Source organism: Scyliorhinus torazame, chromosome 7 (genome assembly GCF_047496885.1).
Source record: "Scyliorhinus torazame isolate Kashiwa2021f chromosome 7, sScyTor2.1, whole genome shotgun sequence".
Taxonomy (NCBI): domain Eukaryota; kingdom Metazoa; phylum Chordata; class Chondrichthyes; order Carcharhiniformes; family Scyliorhinidae; genus Scyliorhinus; species Scyliorhinus torazame.
In genome coordinates, this window is record NC_092713.1 from 133,836,368 (window position 1) to 133,850,415 (window position 14,048).

Sequence of the window (14,048 nt, forward strand, 5' to 3'; positions counted from 1 at the left end):
TCATAAGGTTACCCACGGTAGGCTGTTGCAGAAAATACTGAGGGATGGGATTTAGGGTGATTTAGCGGTTTGGATCAGAAATTGGCTAGCTGTAAGAAGACAGAGGGTGGTGGTTGATGGGAAATGTTCAGCCTGGAGTTCAGTTACTAGTGGTGTACCACAAGGATCTGTTTTGGGGCCACTGCTGTTTGTCATTTTTATAAATGACCTAGAGGAGGGTGTAGAAGGATGGATGAGTAAATTTGCAGATGACACTAAAGTCGGTGGAGTTGTGGACAGTGCGGAAGGATGTTGTAGGTTACAGAGGGACATAGATAAGCTGCAGAGCTGGGCTGAGAAGTGGCAAATTGAGTTTAATGCAGAAAAGTGTGAGGTGATTCATTTTGGAAGGAGTAGCAGGAGTACTGGGCTAATGGTAAGATTCTTGGTAGTGTGGATGAGCAGAGAGATCTTGGTGTCCATGTACATAGATCCCTGTAAGTTGCCATTCAGGTTGATAGGGTTGTTAAGAAGGCATACGGCGTGTTAGCTTTTATTGGTAGAGGAATTGAGTTTCGGAGCCATGAGGTCATGTTGCAGCTGTACAAAACTCTGTTGCGGCCACATTTGGAGTATTGCGTGCAGTTCTGGTCGCCGCATTATAGGAAGGATGTGGAAGCATTGGAAAGGGTGCAGAGGAGATTTACCAGGATGTTGCCTGGTATGGAGGGAAGATTTTATGAGGAAAGGCTGAGGGACTTGAAGCTGTTTTCATTAGAGAAAAGAAGGTTAAGGATTAGATAGGGTGGAGAGTGAGAGCCTTTTTCCTCGGATGGTGATGGCTAGCATGACGGGACATAGCTTTAAATTGAGGGGAGATAGATATAAGACAGATGTTAGAAGTAGGTTCTTTACTCAGAGTGTAGTAAAGGCGTGGAATGCCCTGCCTGCAACAGTAGTGGACTCGCCAACATTAAAGGCATTTAAATGGTCATTGGATAAACATATGGATGATAATGGAATAGTGTAGATGGGCTTTAGATTGGTTTCACAGGTCGGCGCAACATTGAGGGCAGAAGGGCCTGTACTGCACTGTAATGTTCTATGTTCTACGTCCCCAGATCCGGACCGACAGTTCTCGATAGTCCTGAGCTGGGACATTTGTGTGCCGCTGCCGCAGCTTTATTTTCAGTTTAAAATAAACCAGTTAAGCCTTTTACTCCGCACTCATAGACTTATTACACCCCAACCCATTAAACTGGCTCTGAGGTCAAATTGGGCCTATGTTTTTTAATTTCCTGATGACCACTACTCTTTTTGTTCCCTGCCTCCTCCATTTTAGAGAGCAACAACTTTTTCAGGGTACTGACAGCCATCCATTGCCTTACTCAAGTAATTTTACTTTAATGTGTGAGCTCTCCAACCGTTTTGACCATCGCACCCTTCCCATCGATCTTTGAACTTTCTGGCATAAGACAATGGATTGTGATCAGCAGTAGGAATCACAGCTGACTTCTTTCCCTATGTCACCCATCATAGTCCATGTTTCCAGTCTAACTACAACCTCAACATTTCTTATATATGAGCAATGAGGGCATTTAAAAGTTTATTGGATAAACATATGGATGATAATGGCATAGTGTAGGTTAGATGGCTTTTGTTTCGGTGCAACATCGTGGGCCGAAGGGCCTGTACTGCGCTGTATTGTTCTATGTTCTATGTTCTAATGATATAATTCAACACAGAACAAGAATCTCTCTGGTCTGTTCATTGGATTTAATTTGAATGAGTGATTTAAAAGATTGTTGAAAGGATAATTTAGCATTAAACCAAGTGATTGTTGCAACCTCATCAGTTTTCACTCCCACAGCATGAATAACTTGGCTTTCATTGTGATGTGAGTACTGTAAATACTTTCACTGTGGTTGACCAAGAAAACCACACATTGTGATTTTCACCACAGGTTCATGAAGAATATGCATTTGTTTCGTGACAGTCTAAACCCAGCTTGGAGCTGTTTATGAGAAAATCCATTAAGTTACTCAGAAAGAAATAGGCGGACTTTAGTTTAGAGATACATGTTTACTTCATTAGGTTCCTAACTCTTTCAAGATAAGACAGTACACACGAAAAGGCTACTGCAGTTGTTTACCAGCTTTAACAGTACATTAATGCTCAGATAACATAAAAGGGATAAGCGTAACACCCATATTAATTCAAATGTTTCAGTTAAGGAACTGAACTCCCAAATGAACACTTCATAAAACTAACATGAAGGCGCTGATTGGTGGTTAAATGTTTGCTTCCGAGTTGGATTAAGATAAAAGTGAAGCATTATTTTTATTGCTACATTCATGTGTATATAATGACCATTAAATGAACATAACTAAATTCATTGCTATGATGATATAATGCCTGGAATGTTACGTTTGTATGAGGAGGTTGTGTTTCCATCCTTTTATGAAATTAAACACTGGGGGCGGGATTCTCCATCCTGCTGCACCCGTTTTCTGGTGCGGCACCCCCCTCCAGCAGCGGGTTTCTCCGTCCTGGCAGCCGGCCAATGGGAATTCTCAATGTGGGCACCCCCACGCTGTCGGAAAATTCATGGGCGTGAGTGCATTGCCAGTGAAACGGCAGATCCCGCCAACGGAGAATCCAATCCTGGGTCTCCATGATCAAAGACTGGGCTGGTTTGTTGTTCAATGAGTTACCCATTTTAAAGATTCCTCTATTCTGCGTGGAAGAAAACTACAATCGGGGATAAAACGGAGGATTGCTTCAGTTTGGCATCAATTACATCTGGACAGTATTTTAACCTGCTCCCCTTCAGCAAACTATTCATGGCATTATATAATCAATAGAGGCTGTCAGACCATGAGGAGTTCAACCTGTTGGAAATAATACATGTTGTATACAAAGCAGAATAATAATGAAGTTCACTTTTAATAAAGAATAGTACTTAGAATTTCAGTATTTGCTTCGTTTGGACATTAAATTGAAACAGAACTTTAGCAGTAGCTTGATTTTACAGTTTAATCCTGTGCCTCCCAATATAATAGTTTTATGATTTTTGGATTCAGAAATGATTAAACCAATCATTTAGCATGGCATTACTGTCTGGCATTTAAGTGATGGTGTTCAAATTAATCTGAAGGCCCAGCATAAATGGATTCTCACCATTAAGTGCCAAGATCAGCAGACAGCACTCAAACCAATTAGCAGTCAAAGTAAATTTCGACAAGGTGGCATCCGTATCGAGTTAGCGTATTCTTACTTTATCACTGGCAAGAAAACTGGAGGCAGTAAAGTTAGCTGACTGTGTTCCATTAGGTAGAGCTGGTCATGAACTATTGACCAGGCAGTCTGTGTGTTGTTTTTAATACCCAAAACACTCCCACTTTGTGCAGAAATGAATTTGTTTGTTCCTAGGCAGATAGGATTGTATTTTGTACGAGTATCAAACCTCTATTTTGGCATCACCTAGTCACTGCTCCTTCGTTGGACCTGCTCTGTTCAACCTTGGTAGTGTCCTGCACTAAGGGCTTTGGCCCGCACCTAGGTTTCTCACTGACCTCTCACCATAACAACAGAATTAATGAAGCATTTACTGAAACTCTCCATGTGGAAATATCTTTCAAGGTAAGATTATTAACAAACATGCATTACACAAAGTATATTTAATAATGATCATGCACTGGCTACAATTTGCAATACAGGAATCAAAACTTAAGCATTTATTCTAAATGCTTTCATTAATATTGCCAATATAGTTTATCAGGTGGGCAAGGAATATAATGCAGACAAATCATTCCATTAATTGTTGGTGTAAGCTATCTTTCCAGGATTTAATTTTACGTTTTGTGTTTTTGTGTTTAGTTTATTTTTGATGCAACCATATGTTATACCATATGTTTTCATGAGGAGAGTACAGAACCTAACTAATACAACGGGTTAGCCTACGTTAAGTTCCAGGAAAGCAAATGTAAATCATTGTTCTGAAATTATGCTGTTCTGTATTAAAATCAACCTGATTGTGCTGCTCCTTAACATGGAAGTACAGTCCCTCCTAAATTCAATCTAGTTAGTCAGATGATTGATGTACAAAATGAAATCATTCCATCAGACCGTTTACGATATGTGCTACCATGTTAAGCTGTTACAGAGTATGAGACCAAAAGGTGATTGTGAGGATCGAACGACATTAATATCTGATTATTTGACTTCCTTCAGGCATTTCCTTTCTTAAAGTGCTCCACTTATTCCGGCCACATTACAGTACGCGTGAAGTTGGCAAGGGTTACTTTCTACGGCCGCTTCACCTCCATCCTCTCTTGTTTTCCTTCAAGTCATTCAACACATTCCAGCCATTCCGTGACAGAGTTGGTTTAATCTTTGCATTGTTAAGAGATTGCCCATCATAAAAGGAGAATTATAATATTCCCAGGTGGAAATGTGCCAGAGCAGAATAAGTCTTTCAGTGATAGTATTGAGACTATTCTATTTCATGTTTATTGGCTGCTGATGTCCATAAGTGACAAGAATAATTTGCTTGTATGAATTTAAATGATATTTGAGAACTTTATAAACATATGACATAAAATGTAGGTGGACCTGTTGGTAAAGATTTTACTTGGACATATTTGTATAGGTTGTGTATGAGCATGTGTTAGTTTAGATGGTATATGGAGATACAGTCGTGTAGTAACCATGAATCCTTACACTTCTTGGTTTATTTAGTTACTTTTTTGAGTGTAAAGTGCTTATTAGGGCTTATGTTTCTATTGAACTAATTGACTGTAATGGTCAACATTTAGGTGGATTGTCCATGTTGAGCTCCAATCTCCTTCTCTTTCACTTTGTCTTCAACAAAATCTAATTGAAATATCATGGTTCAAAATCCATTATGGGAAACCCGCACACCCAGGCTGCCTCTGTCAGTGAAGCATCTGTGATACATTGTTCTGTTTCCAATGAAGTATTGTAGATCATTGAGGAATTTTGCACATTCTGACTGATATGTATTGGAATTTACTTTTCAGATGAAATATGGGGATATATTTTTTGTGATCGGATGAATGATTGTATGAACTCGTGTACAGGCTTCATCCAAGTGTTCAATACAGTCTACAATTGAGATGGAATAGCCACACCACACTTTAGTAATGGTCTGGTGGTCAGTGAAAACTGCCAGAGTCATCGTTTACAAAGGCTTGTGTCTCTGTGAACTATACAAGAACAAGGGCTGCATCAGCTGATGCTTACTCTGCATATTGTCAGTGCTTCTTTAGGTTAAAGGTTATCAGAACACTTACAGTAGTTTAAGAGCATATTGTTACATTGTAATATAGTGTGATATACTTATAGTAGGCTTCACTGGTAAATATAGGAACCTTTTGATAAACTCTAGTAAGATACCTTCCACAGTATTTGCTATACCAACTGCACATAGCTCTTGTGTTCTCAATATAGGAAGGATGAAAGGTGCTTGCTCACAGAAAAAGTAGTCTATTTTTATTTTCATTTGTTTCAAAAGATTTTTCCAGATTCTTGTCGTGATGGTGATAAGAATCCTAAAGGAATGATTTGAATTGCCCAAATATTTGTTTGAAGCCACATGGTTATTTATCAATGGATATAATCTTTTGGAAAAATAAGGGAAAGAAACACACATAAAAGACAAGTACAACATTAAAGGTACACTTTGCCATAGATGGTGCCTGTTTATTTCAGGGCTATGCAAAGACAAGTGTTAGATTTAAATGATAGGTCAGCATAGTGCCCAAAGCTTTTAAGGACAAAAAACACTTGGAATAATTGCTTTAGCTAACAGCAGTGAGAGAATATTCATTTAGCGTCTGTGTGGGGAGACCAACAGTCTCACTCCATCCAGCCTTTGCACAGCCCAGCTACATTGTTACTTTATCAGCTCCAGATAGAGTTCAGATTTCAGAAACCTGCTGAATGAATCCTTCTCCATCAAAGTGAGCACTCTCTTCTGCGCCAGTTCAAAGGTTGATGTTGAAGGTTCAGCAAGGGACTTCACCGTGATCTCTTTGGTGTAGTGGTCGACATTGATCTACAGAGCAGAAGGCAAAAGCTCAATATGTTGCCTCATTACATTGTAAAAACAGTCATTTTTAGAACAGCAGAACCATTGTGAGTGTTTGGGTTCAAGTTAGATATTCACGTTTTAAAATCAAGTAAATTTGGATTTTCAAAATGGCTGAAAGCTGGAGGTAATCTTTACACCTGGATTATTTCTGAAGACCTTTATAGGTCTAGAAAAAAGTCTGGAAAAGGGGGGCACTTTATAGACAATGGCACCATTTTCATCGGATTGCTTCCCAGGAAAAGACGTATTTCGAATGTTTGGAAGGACTACTTCACAATTGGAATATGCATTGGCCCCTATTATCCTCTGTGGCATTAGTTAGTAATGTTTTTAAAAAGTGTTCTTGTCCTTTTGTTTGCAATGGCTTTTATGATCAGAACTTAAAATGACAACCCCATAATACTTGGGCATGTAAATATACAATGGGCACAATTTAACAAAAAAAAAATCAGGGTCCATTCTGGGTGGGATTAGCGTAGTCATTCCCAGTGCTTGCAGCGCCACGAACAACCCCGCTATTTAACGGGATGCTGTTGCTATTTCGGCCCGGCGGAGAACACCCTCCCTGAGCTCGCACTCAGCATCATTTCTTGCACTGAGGAGCTGATCTCTCAATCTCCCGACCCAAACCCGAAACCACCACCCCCAAGGTCCTTGGGCTCCACGCACCCCACCTTACATTGGGAGGGCACTCCCGGGCCCAATCCCTGATGCAGGCAAAATGCCAGCCTGGCACCTTGCCAATGCCAATCTGGCATCCCAGCAGTGCCCCTGCAAGCCTGGCAGTCTCCATGCCAGTCTGGCAGCATCACCTGGGCACCTTGGCTGTGCCAGTGTGGCACCCAGGTGGCACTTCCAGGGCGGGTCTGTCAGTGCCAAGGTGCCCGGATGGTACCAGCAGTGCCAGGGTGCCACCCTGCCTGGAGACAGACCACTCAGGGGCCTCTGATCACCTGGGTGACCCCCACAAGCGCTATTCTGCCTTGTCCCCATTTATGGGGTCCAGTGCTGAATGGTGCCCGGCAGGGGTCTCCTCGGCGTGGCTGGTAGATCCCAGGTGGCTGTTCAATCCGGTGTGGACATAGTTAAGTGAGTTTCTAAACTCACTTAACTATGCGGATCTGGACCCCACTCATTCTGGGTGGGATCCAGATCACAGCATCACGCAAGATCCGGTTAGATCTCGCAACTGTTGAGAATCCTGGGAGTGGTCCGGAATCGGAACGGGATGCGGGCGTTAAATCATGCCCATTGTGTCAGCAAATGTTCCTTGCATGGTGTTATGAAACAAAGTGGCTGTCAATGAAGAGAGACCTAATACATTCCAGATGTTAAGATGTATATGCTATCTAATATCACCTTTGATTAAATCTCATCCTAAATTAATACATAACTCCATGTTGGTGAGAGGGCCTATAGTCTTCCAGGGCCAAGAAAGCTTAAGTTCCATCAGCTGTATTTCTTCTGTCCCTTCTGTCAGTGCTTTAATAATCTCTAGTCATGTGTTATTGATTTTGTGTCATCCAATTTCAATATCTTTCAACATTGATTTCGTTTTTTGTTAAATAGATTTATAATGAACTCCAATCATTGCAACACTTGAAAAAAGGTTTGAACGTTCTGATTTCAAGACTGAAGCACAAAATTAAGAAATTATAATCCCAGCATTACTGTTGAGTTTTTCAATTAAGTTGATCTTCTTGGTGAGCATGGAGGAATGAAAAACCACAAATGATTGAGTCAAGGGATATGGTAACAGATTTCATTTCTTCAGTTAGAAAGGGTGTTATATCTCCCTGCCTAAACAAAGCCAAATCTACATTGGCGCTTCTGATGATTGTCCTACCTCTTTTGGAGCTTCTTTTTCCATGAAATCTTCATAGATCTTCTTTGCCTTGGAAACCATCTTAATAGGTGATTTGGTTGCTTTGTAATCCTCACAGGCCATCCAGAACTCAATGTTCTCCTCACTGTGTTCTGATTGGAGGAAAGTTTTGAAGGCAACCTGGCCATCTGGAAACAAACCAGTGGAAAATAGCTTTCTAAGTTTATCATGTTTCACTACAGCCATCAGCTGGAATAGATTAAACAAGCATATTTCATGGTTTAATCACAAGCACTTTCATTCTGCTGTCGATTAAATCTGGCTACGGTTCTTGATATTCTTGGCCACACGTGTTTGATACCATATATGAGAAAGTTTGATAACTGTTTTGATATGGACCATTGAGGCAGAAACTGTCCAGATATCAGCAGAAGGAAAAAACTCAAAAGACCACCAGCCAACCATCTCCCAAAGCGGGAAACGTACTGGTTCAGACCTCAATGTAATTTCTCCAACTTCAATATAAGAGGATCATCAGCATTAAGTGAAAGAAAGAACTGATGGTAAATTGCCCTTTACTTTCTAAAGTCCTTGGAGAAGGGGCATCACAAGGTTCCAGCACAATTGACATTGCATCAAGTGCCAATGTTTGGATATGTCTGGCCTCAGTAAGCTTTTGAGAGACTGTGGCCTGTAAGCACACATTCAGAAAAAGAGGTCACAAATAACTACAACAAAAACAGAATCATTTTGCTGGATGTTGTGAATTTCCATTGAACTCGTATAATAAATTAAGTAAAGTCACCATAGTCCCAGATGACCATAAGTTGCTTTCCTCTTTGAGGGAGGAGCGCTGACTGGTGGTGATTTAACCTGAGGGGCACCACACTTCAGGCGAGGAGTAAGGTTGAGAAGACTAGGCCTTCATGAATAACCTCAGATAGTAGAGGAATTGCACCACGAACTAGCTTTCTAGCCAACTGAGCTTAACCAGCTCCTGCTCGTATAATATAAGAATGTTAAGTGTACAAAATCATAATAATGTCCAAATAGTATAACTGAAAATACATAGGGGCTGGTTTAGCACACTGGGCTAAATCGCTGGCTTTTAAAGCAGGCCAGCAGCACGGTTCAATTCCCATACCAGCCTCCCCGAACAGGCGCTGGAATGTGGCAACTAGGGGCTTTTCACAGTAACTTCATTTGAAGCCTACTTGTGACAATAAGCGATTTTCATTTAAGAAATATTTTGCTTCACAATGTCTGGAGCAGTGTCCGTCTCTTCTATCCAGATTCGGCTATTCCGTAATTCCTAAACAGTGGTCATTCCTGATACTCGTAACATTAAATACAAGAATATTAAATTGTGGAGTATTTTAGGGTTAAAAATGTTGGTACTGTTAAATGGAATCCATGATAATTACATTTGTGCTTAGTCAGTCAGGAAAAATTGACAGCAAAATCTGTCTTTGTGCAAAGTCCAACAGAACCCTCTGCATGTGACTTTTATCTCTCCTAGTCAACTGTAGCCACATTTCCAGCAGTATACAGTTACTGAGTGGTAAGTTCAACAACAGAGAAACTGGATGATGAAAAGTTGAATGCTGGAGCTTTTTTTTAGCCTCTTGTAAATGTTAGGAAATTGTGACAAAGTGGAAAAAATAAGAAATCCAATCACTGGTAATGTGTTCTGGTGGCTGTAGGTTTAAAGGGAAAATAAGCTTTTTTTAAGCTAAGAGACAAATTGGGCAAAATTCTCCATTCGGGAGGCTAGGAGCATGATTTAATGGGAATGAAGCAGAGTACCATTTTCGGCACATTTAGCAGGAAGTTTTCTTGAGCTTGCAGCACCAAGAACCATCCCACTATTAAACGCGACTCAGCGAGGATCACCCCACCGCACCCCACCTCATAAGGCCCGATCCCTTGCATGGGCAATGCTACCTGTACACTGCCAGCCTTGTACTGCCAGGGTGTGGCACTACCAAAGTGCCTGGCTGGAAGTGCCACGGTATCTGGGTGGCATTGGGAATGCCAGGGTGCCACGCTGTCCAGAGCCCGACCAACCGGGTCTCCCGATTGACCCCCCCCCCCCAAGTGCCGGTACACCTGGTTCACGGTTGTGGAAACCAGTGCTCAATGACATCCGTTCGGGGTCTCCTAGGCGAGGCCATTAGATCCAACGCCTTGGGTAACTGGCGCAGACATATTCAAGTGAGACTAACTACTCACTTGAATATGTAAATCTGGATCACTGCCATTGATGGCGAGATCCAAATCATGACACCTCGCGAGATCACGTTAGATCTCGCAAGGCATAATGAATGTTGTAAATATCGCGAGAAGCCTCTTGCGAGATTTACCAGCCTCATCGCGTCGCGTGACGAGGCCGTTAGATTGCACCCCAAGTGCAACGCATGCGGTTCAGTTGGGGGTGCTATTAGTGGATCAATCCAGGACATGTTAATAGGCCAGTACTCTGCTGCCGCGAATTCCCAGAAATTCCCAGCCCAACAGGCAATCTAATCGCTGGGGCTGGAGTTAGTGCCAAAGAGCCTGGCAGCTGGAACTGCTTTTCAGCACTCCATGTATTACAAACTCACTGCAGCCACCAAGATGGCTTAGGGAAGACTTCCCCCCTGAGGCGGGAGTCCGAAGTGAACCCACAGCTCCATGCCAGTGAGGAGCAGAGAGACAATCTCTTTCCCAGCCTGGATTGCAAATTCAGGCCTGCCCTCCTGAACACTGCCTGGGAGGTGGTGGCAGAGGCGGTCAATGCTGCCAATCTCACCAGGGGAAACAGCTGGTGATCCAGAAGGGTGAGGGTCACTGGTGAAGCCTCTGCCCTTAGAAGGGAAGAGAACCTGGGAAGGGTCCAAAGGCTGCAATGCAGGTGTCCTCTGATTGAGGTGTGCTCTGAGGAGCCCTGTGGGCTCCGGATTGATCTTGGCCCTTAATGGTACAGCTGGGATATGAGGGTGTCCAGAGGGGCAGCCTGGGTGGGCTCTCAGATGACCAGAGGGCTTTTGAGCAGTTAAAAGACATAGGCAGCACTTCGCAGTGTGAGCAGCCAGGAGACTATAAACAGCACCAAAGTGGTGCATTCAAAAGACAAACTACAGCAATAGTGGTTTGAGGCAGGCCATCCTGATCTCGAGGGGGACACCCCGAGTCCACGGACTTGGAACCAAGTCACTATCTGCTACTGCCCTTGGTCAGGCAGCCATCCCCCAGCAGTGTTTTTTAAGCCTCCTACCCACCCTCCGCAGCCATGGCGCCCAGTCCACGTTTGTAAATACTTGTAGTAATTCGCGCCTGCGAGACTTCTGACTGAGAGGAGCGGAGCATCGTGGAAGGGCGGAGCATACTGGGTCCAACCTGTGACTCACATTTAAATGCATGGAAATGCCGGTTTTGCACGCCGCCGCTGGGCGTAAACCTCATTATCGCCACCAGTGATGGACCAGAGCATGGCACCCAAATCGCCGCCGGGCGCAGAACTCGATTTGGCCGTCCTGATCGCGCCGCTGTAGCCAAATGGAATCGCACTAATTTTCTCGCCGAAATGACATTTTGCCATTGTTGGGGAAAATTCCACCCCTCAGCTGTATTGAAATTCACTTGTCATTTACATGCCCATTTCACAAGTATATTAACATCTTCTTGCAATTCAGTGTCATCCGCAAATTTTGAAATTGTACTTCTGTTTACCCATATGAAGCTCTCTCTTTGTTATCTTTTCACAGAATGTGGTAGTTACATTGATTGACTATCCATAATTTCCCCTGAGATACTGATGATGGGCCACCTTCCTGAGCCATTGCAGTACCTGGTGTAGATACACCTACAGTGCTATTAGGGAGGGAGTTTCAGGATCTTGACCCAATGACAGTGAAGAAACAGCAACATGGCTCTAAGTCAGGATGCTGTGTGGCTTTGAGGGGAACTTGCAGGTAGTGGTGTTAACATGTTTCTGCTGGTCTTGTCCTTCTAGGCGAAAGAGTTTATGGGTTTGTTGGGTGCCTTCGAAGAAGCCTTTGCAAATTCCTGGAATGAATCTTGTAGATTGGACACACGGTAGCACTATACTGGTTTAGGAGGGAGTAAATATTTATGATGGTGGAAAGGGTGCTAATCAAGGAGGCTACTTTGTTCTAAATGTTGTTGAGTTTCAACAACATTTGAAACCTATGCAAACACGTGGAGAATGTGTAAACTCCACAGGGGCAGTGACCCAGGGCCGGGATCGAACCTGGGGCCTCGCTGCCGTGAGGCAGCAGTGCTAACCACGACGCCACCGTACTGCCCCTGTTGTTGAGCTTCTTGACTGTTTTTGGAGCTGTACACATCCAGGCATGTGAAGCGTATTCCCTCACACACCTGACTTGTGCCTGGAATGCTGGAATTCCCAGTTGGTCACCTGCTCTTATATAATTTATTTTATTGCTGGTGTGCGATTCAGTAACAGTTATGCTGTGGAATGTCACTGAGAGGTGGTTAGACTTCCATTGCACGGCACTTGTGAATTTGCTTGTCACTTATCAACTGAAGTTTGGACATAATCCAGGTTTTGTTGTATGTGAGCATAGCCCCTTCATTATCTGAGGAGTTACCAATGGTACTGAACACTGTACAATCATCAATGGACATTCCCATTTCTGACCTTATGATGGAGGGAGGTCATGAAGCAGCTGAAGATGGTTGGGCCAATGACAGTGAACTATGAGATACCTGCAGTAATCTGAGGGGGGTGGGGGGGTGGAATGATTTGTCTCCAAAAAGACAACAATTCTCCTTTATAACTCTGCCCCCACATCCCCATTGCTGTTGTTACATGATGCCACTGTACTAAATTTTTTTAAATTTAGAGTACCCAATTATTATTTTTTTCCAATTATGGGGCAATTTAGCGTGGCCAATCCACCAAACCAGCACATCTTTGGGTTGTGGGCGTGAAACCCACACAGACATGGGGAGAATGTGCAAATTCCACACAGACAGTGACCCAGGGCCGGGATTCGAACCCGGGTCCTCAGCGCCAGAGTCCCAAGTGCTAACCATTGCGCCAACGTGCTGCCCTTCCACTGTACTAACTTATCCACTTCTGAAATAATACTAAATTGACTGAAATATTTTGGGTTGTTAAAACCAGAATCAGAATGACGATTAGGCCTCTTACAGTTGTTCATCAGAAGCTTCTCCAGAGATTCGCGCCACTGCATCACCTCTATTTGAGAAGGCCTGCAAGAGAAAAACAGATTATTTTTTAAAAGTAGGTTCTTCAGTGTTCAAGCCAGTATTAACCACATTCAATGGATGAACAGTGTGACTGAATACATTTAGATAATTACACAATTTGGGGTTCATTGGGTTTCAGGAACACTGGCAGGAGGTGAACTTTATTCTTATATCTTCATGCTACATTCTAGAATTGTGGGGGAGTATCTTCTTAGCTTCCATCCAACATTACTTTCAACATTGAAAAGAGTCGCAAAGTGATTCACAGAGGCATAATGAACAAAATCATTGCTGAGCCAAAATACTCGAAGGGCACTTTGGGCTTTACATATTGCAGCAGATATTGATGAAGTTGCTTTTCTTGGCTTCTCTGAACACCATATGGCATGTCTTACTTGTACTATTGTGCCCACAAAGTGAATTTTTATTTAAGTGTTTCATATGCTGAAGGTGCCAAGTCAGTTTGTTTTCATTTTTACATTTTGCGAATCACGTTTAAACATCAAAGGCTTGCAAACCTTCCACACAGCAATATTGGACCTGGCAAAATCTTATGAAACGATAATGTTCTATTGAATGAGGCTATTTTCATATATATCAACATATTAATGTTTCCAAAATTAATAAATTCACAGCAAATGTAATGTTTATGGGTCTGGAATTCTGCAGCTGGAAGCTAAAGATTGGCTTTTACTGCAGTTTGTTTAATTATTGAGTTGGTAATTCAATCTCAACTAAAGAGAAAGCCACATCTTGCACACAAGCCATTTGATCACGAAAGCATGTTTTGTGACACTGGAGTTTGTAGTTGAGTGAAGATGAGTTTATCTGTTCAGTCTGAACCTTTTCCCTGTTTGGATACAGTATCGCACAGTTGTAGATGCCAGATAG

At 42.6% G+C, this 14,048-nt stretch overlaps 1 protein-coding gene across 1 annotated transcript in view; it reads right to left on the reverse strand.

The window, feature by feature from the left end:
* Nucleotides 1–2,041: 2,041 nt before the first annotated feature.
* The window catches only part of LOC140426575 (regulator of G-protein signaling 5-like), a 44,512-nt gene continuing 32,505 nt past the window's right edge, over nt 2,042–14,048 (reverse strand). The window contains exons 3-5 of the mRNA XM_072511513.1: nt 13,099–13,160; nt 7,941–8,107; nt 2,042–6,058 (exon numbers count right to left, since the gene is read on the reverse strand). Coding sequence (XP_072367614.1) covers nt 5,897–6,058; nt 7,941–8,107; nt 13,099–13,160 — 391 coding nt within the window. The 3' untranslated portion in view covers nt 2,042–5,896. The remainder of the gene's footprint in view (nt 6,059–7,940; nt 8,108–13,098; nt 13,161–14,048) is intronic.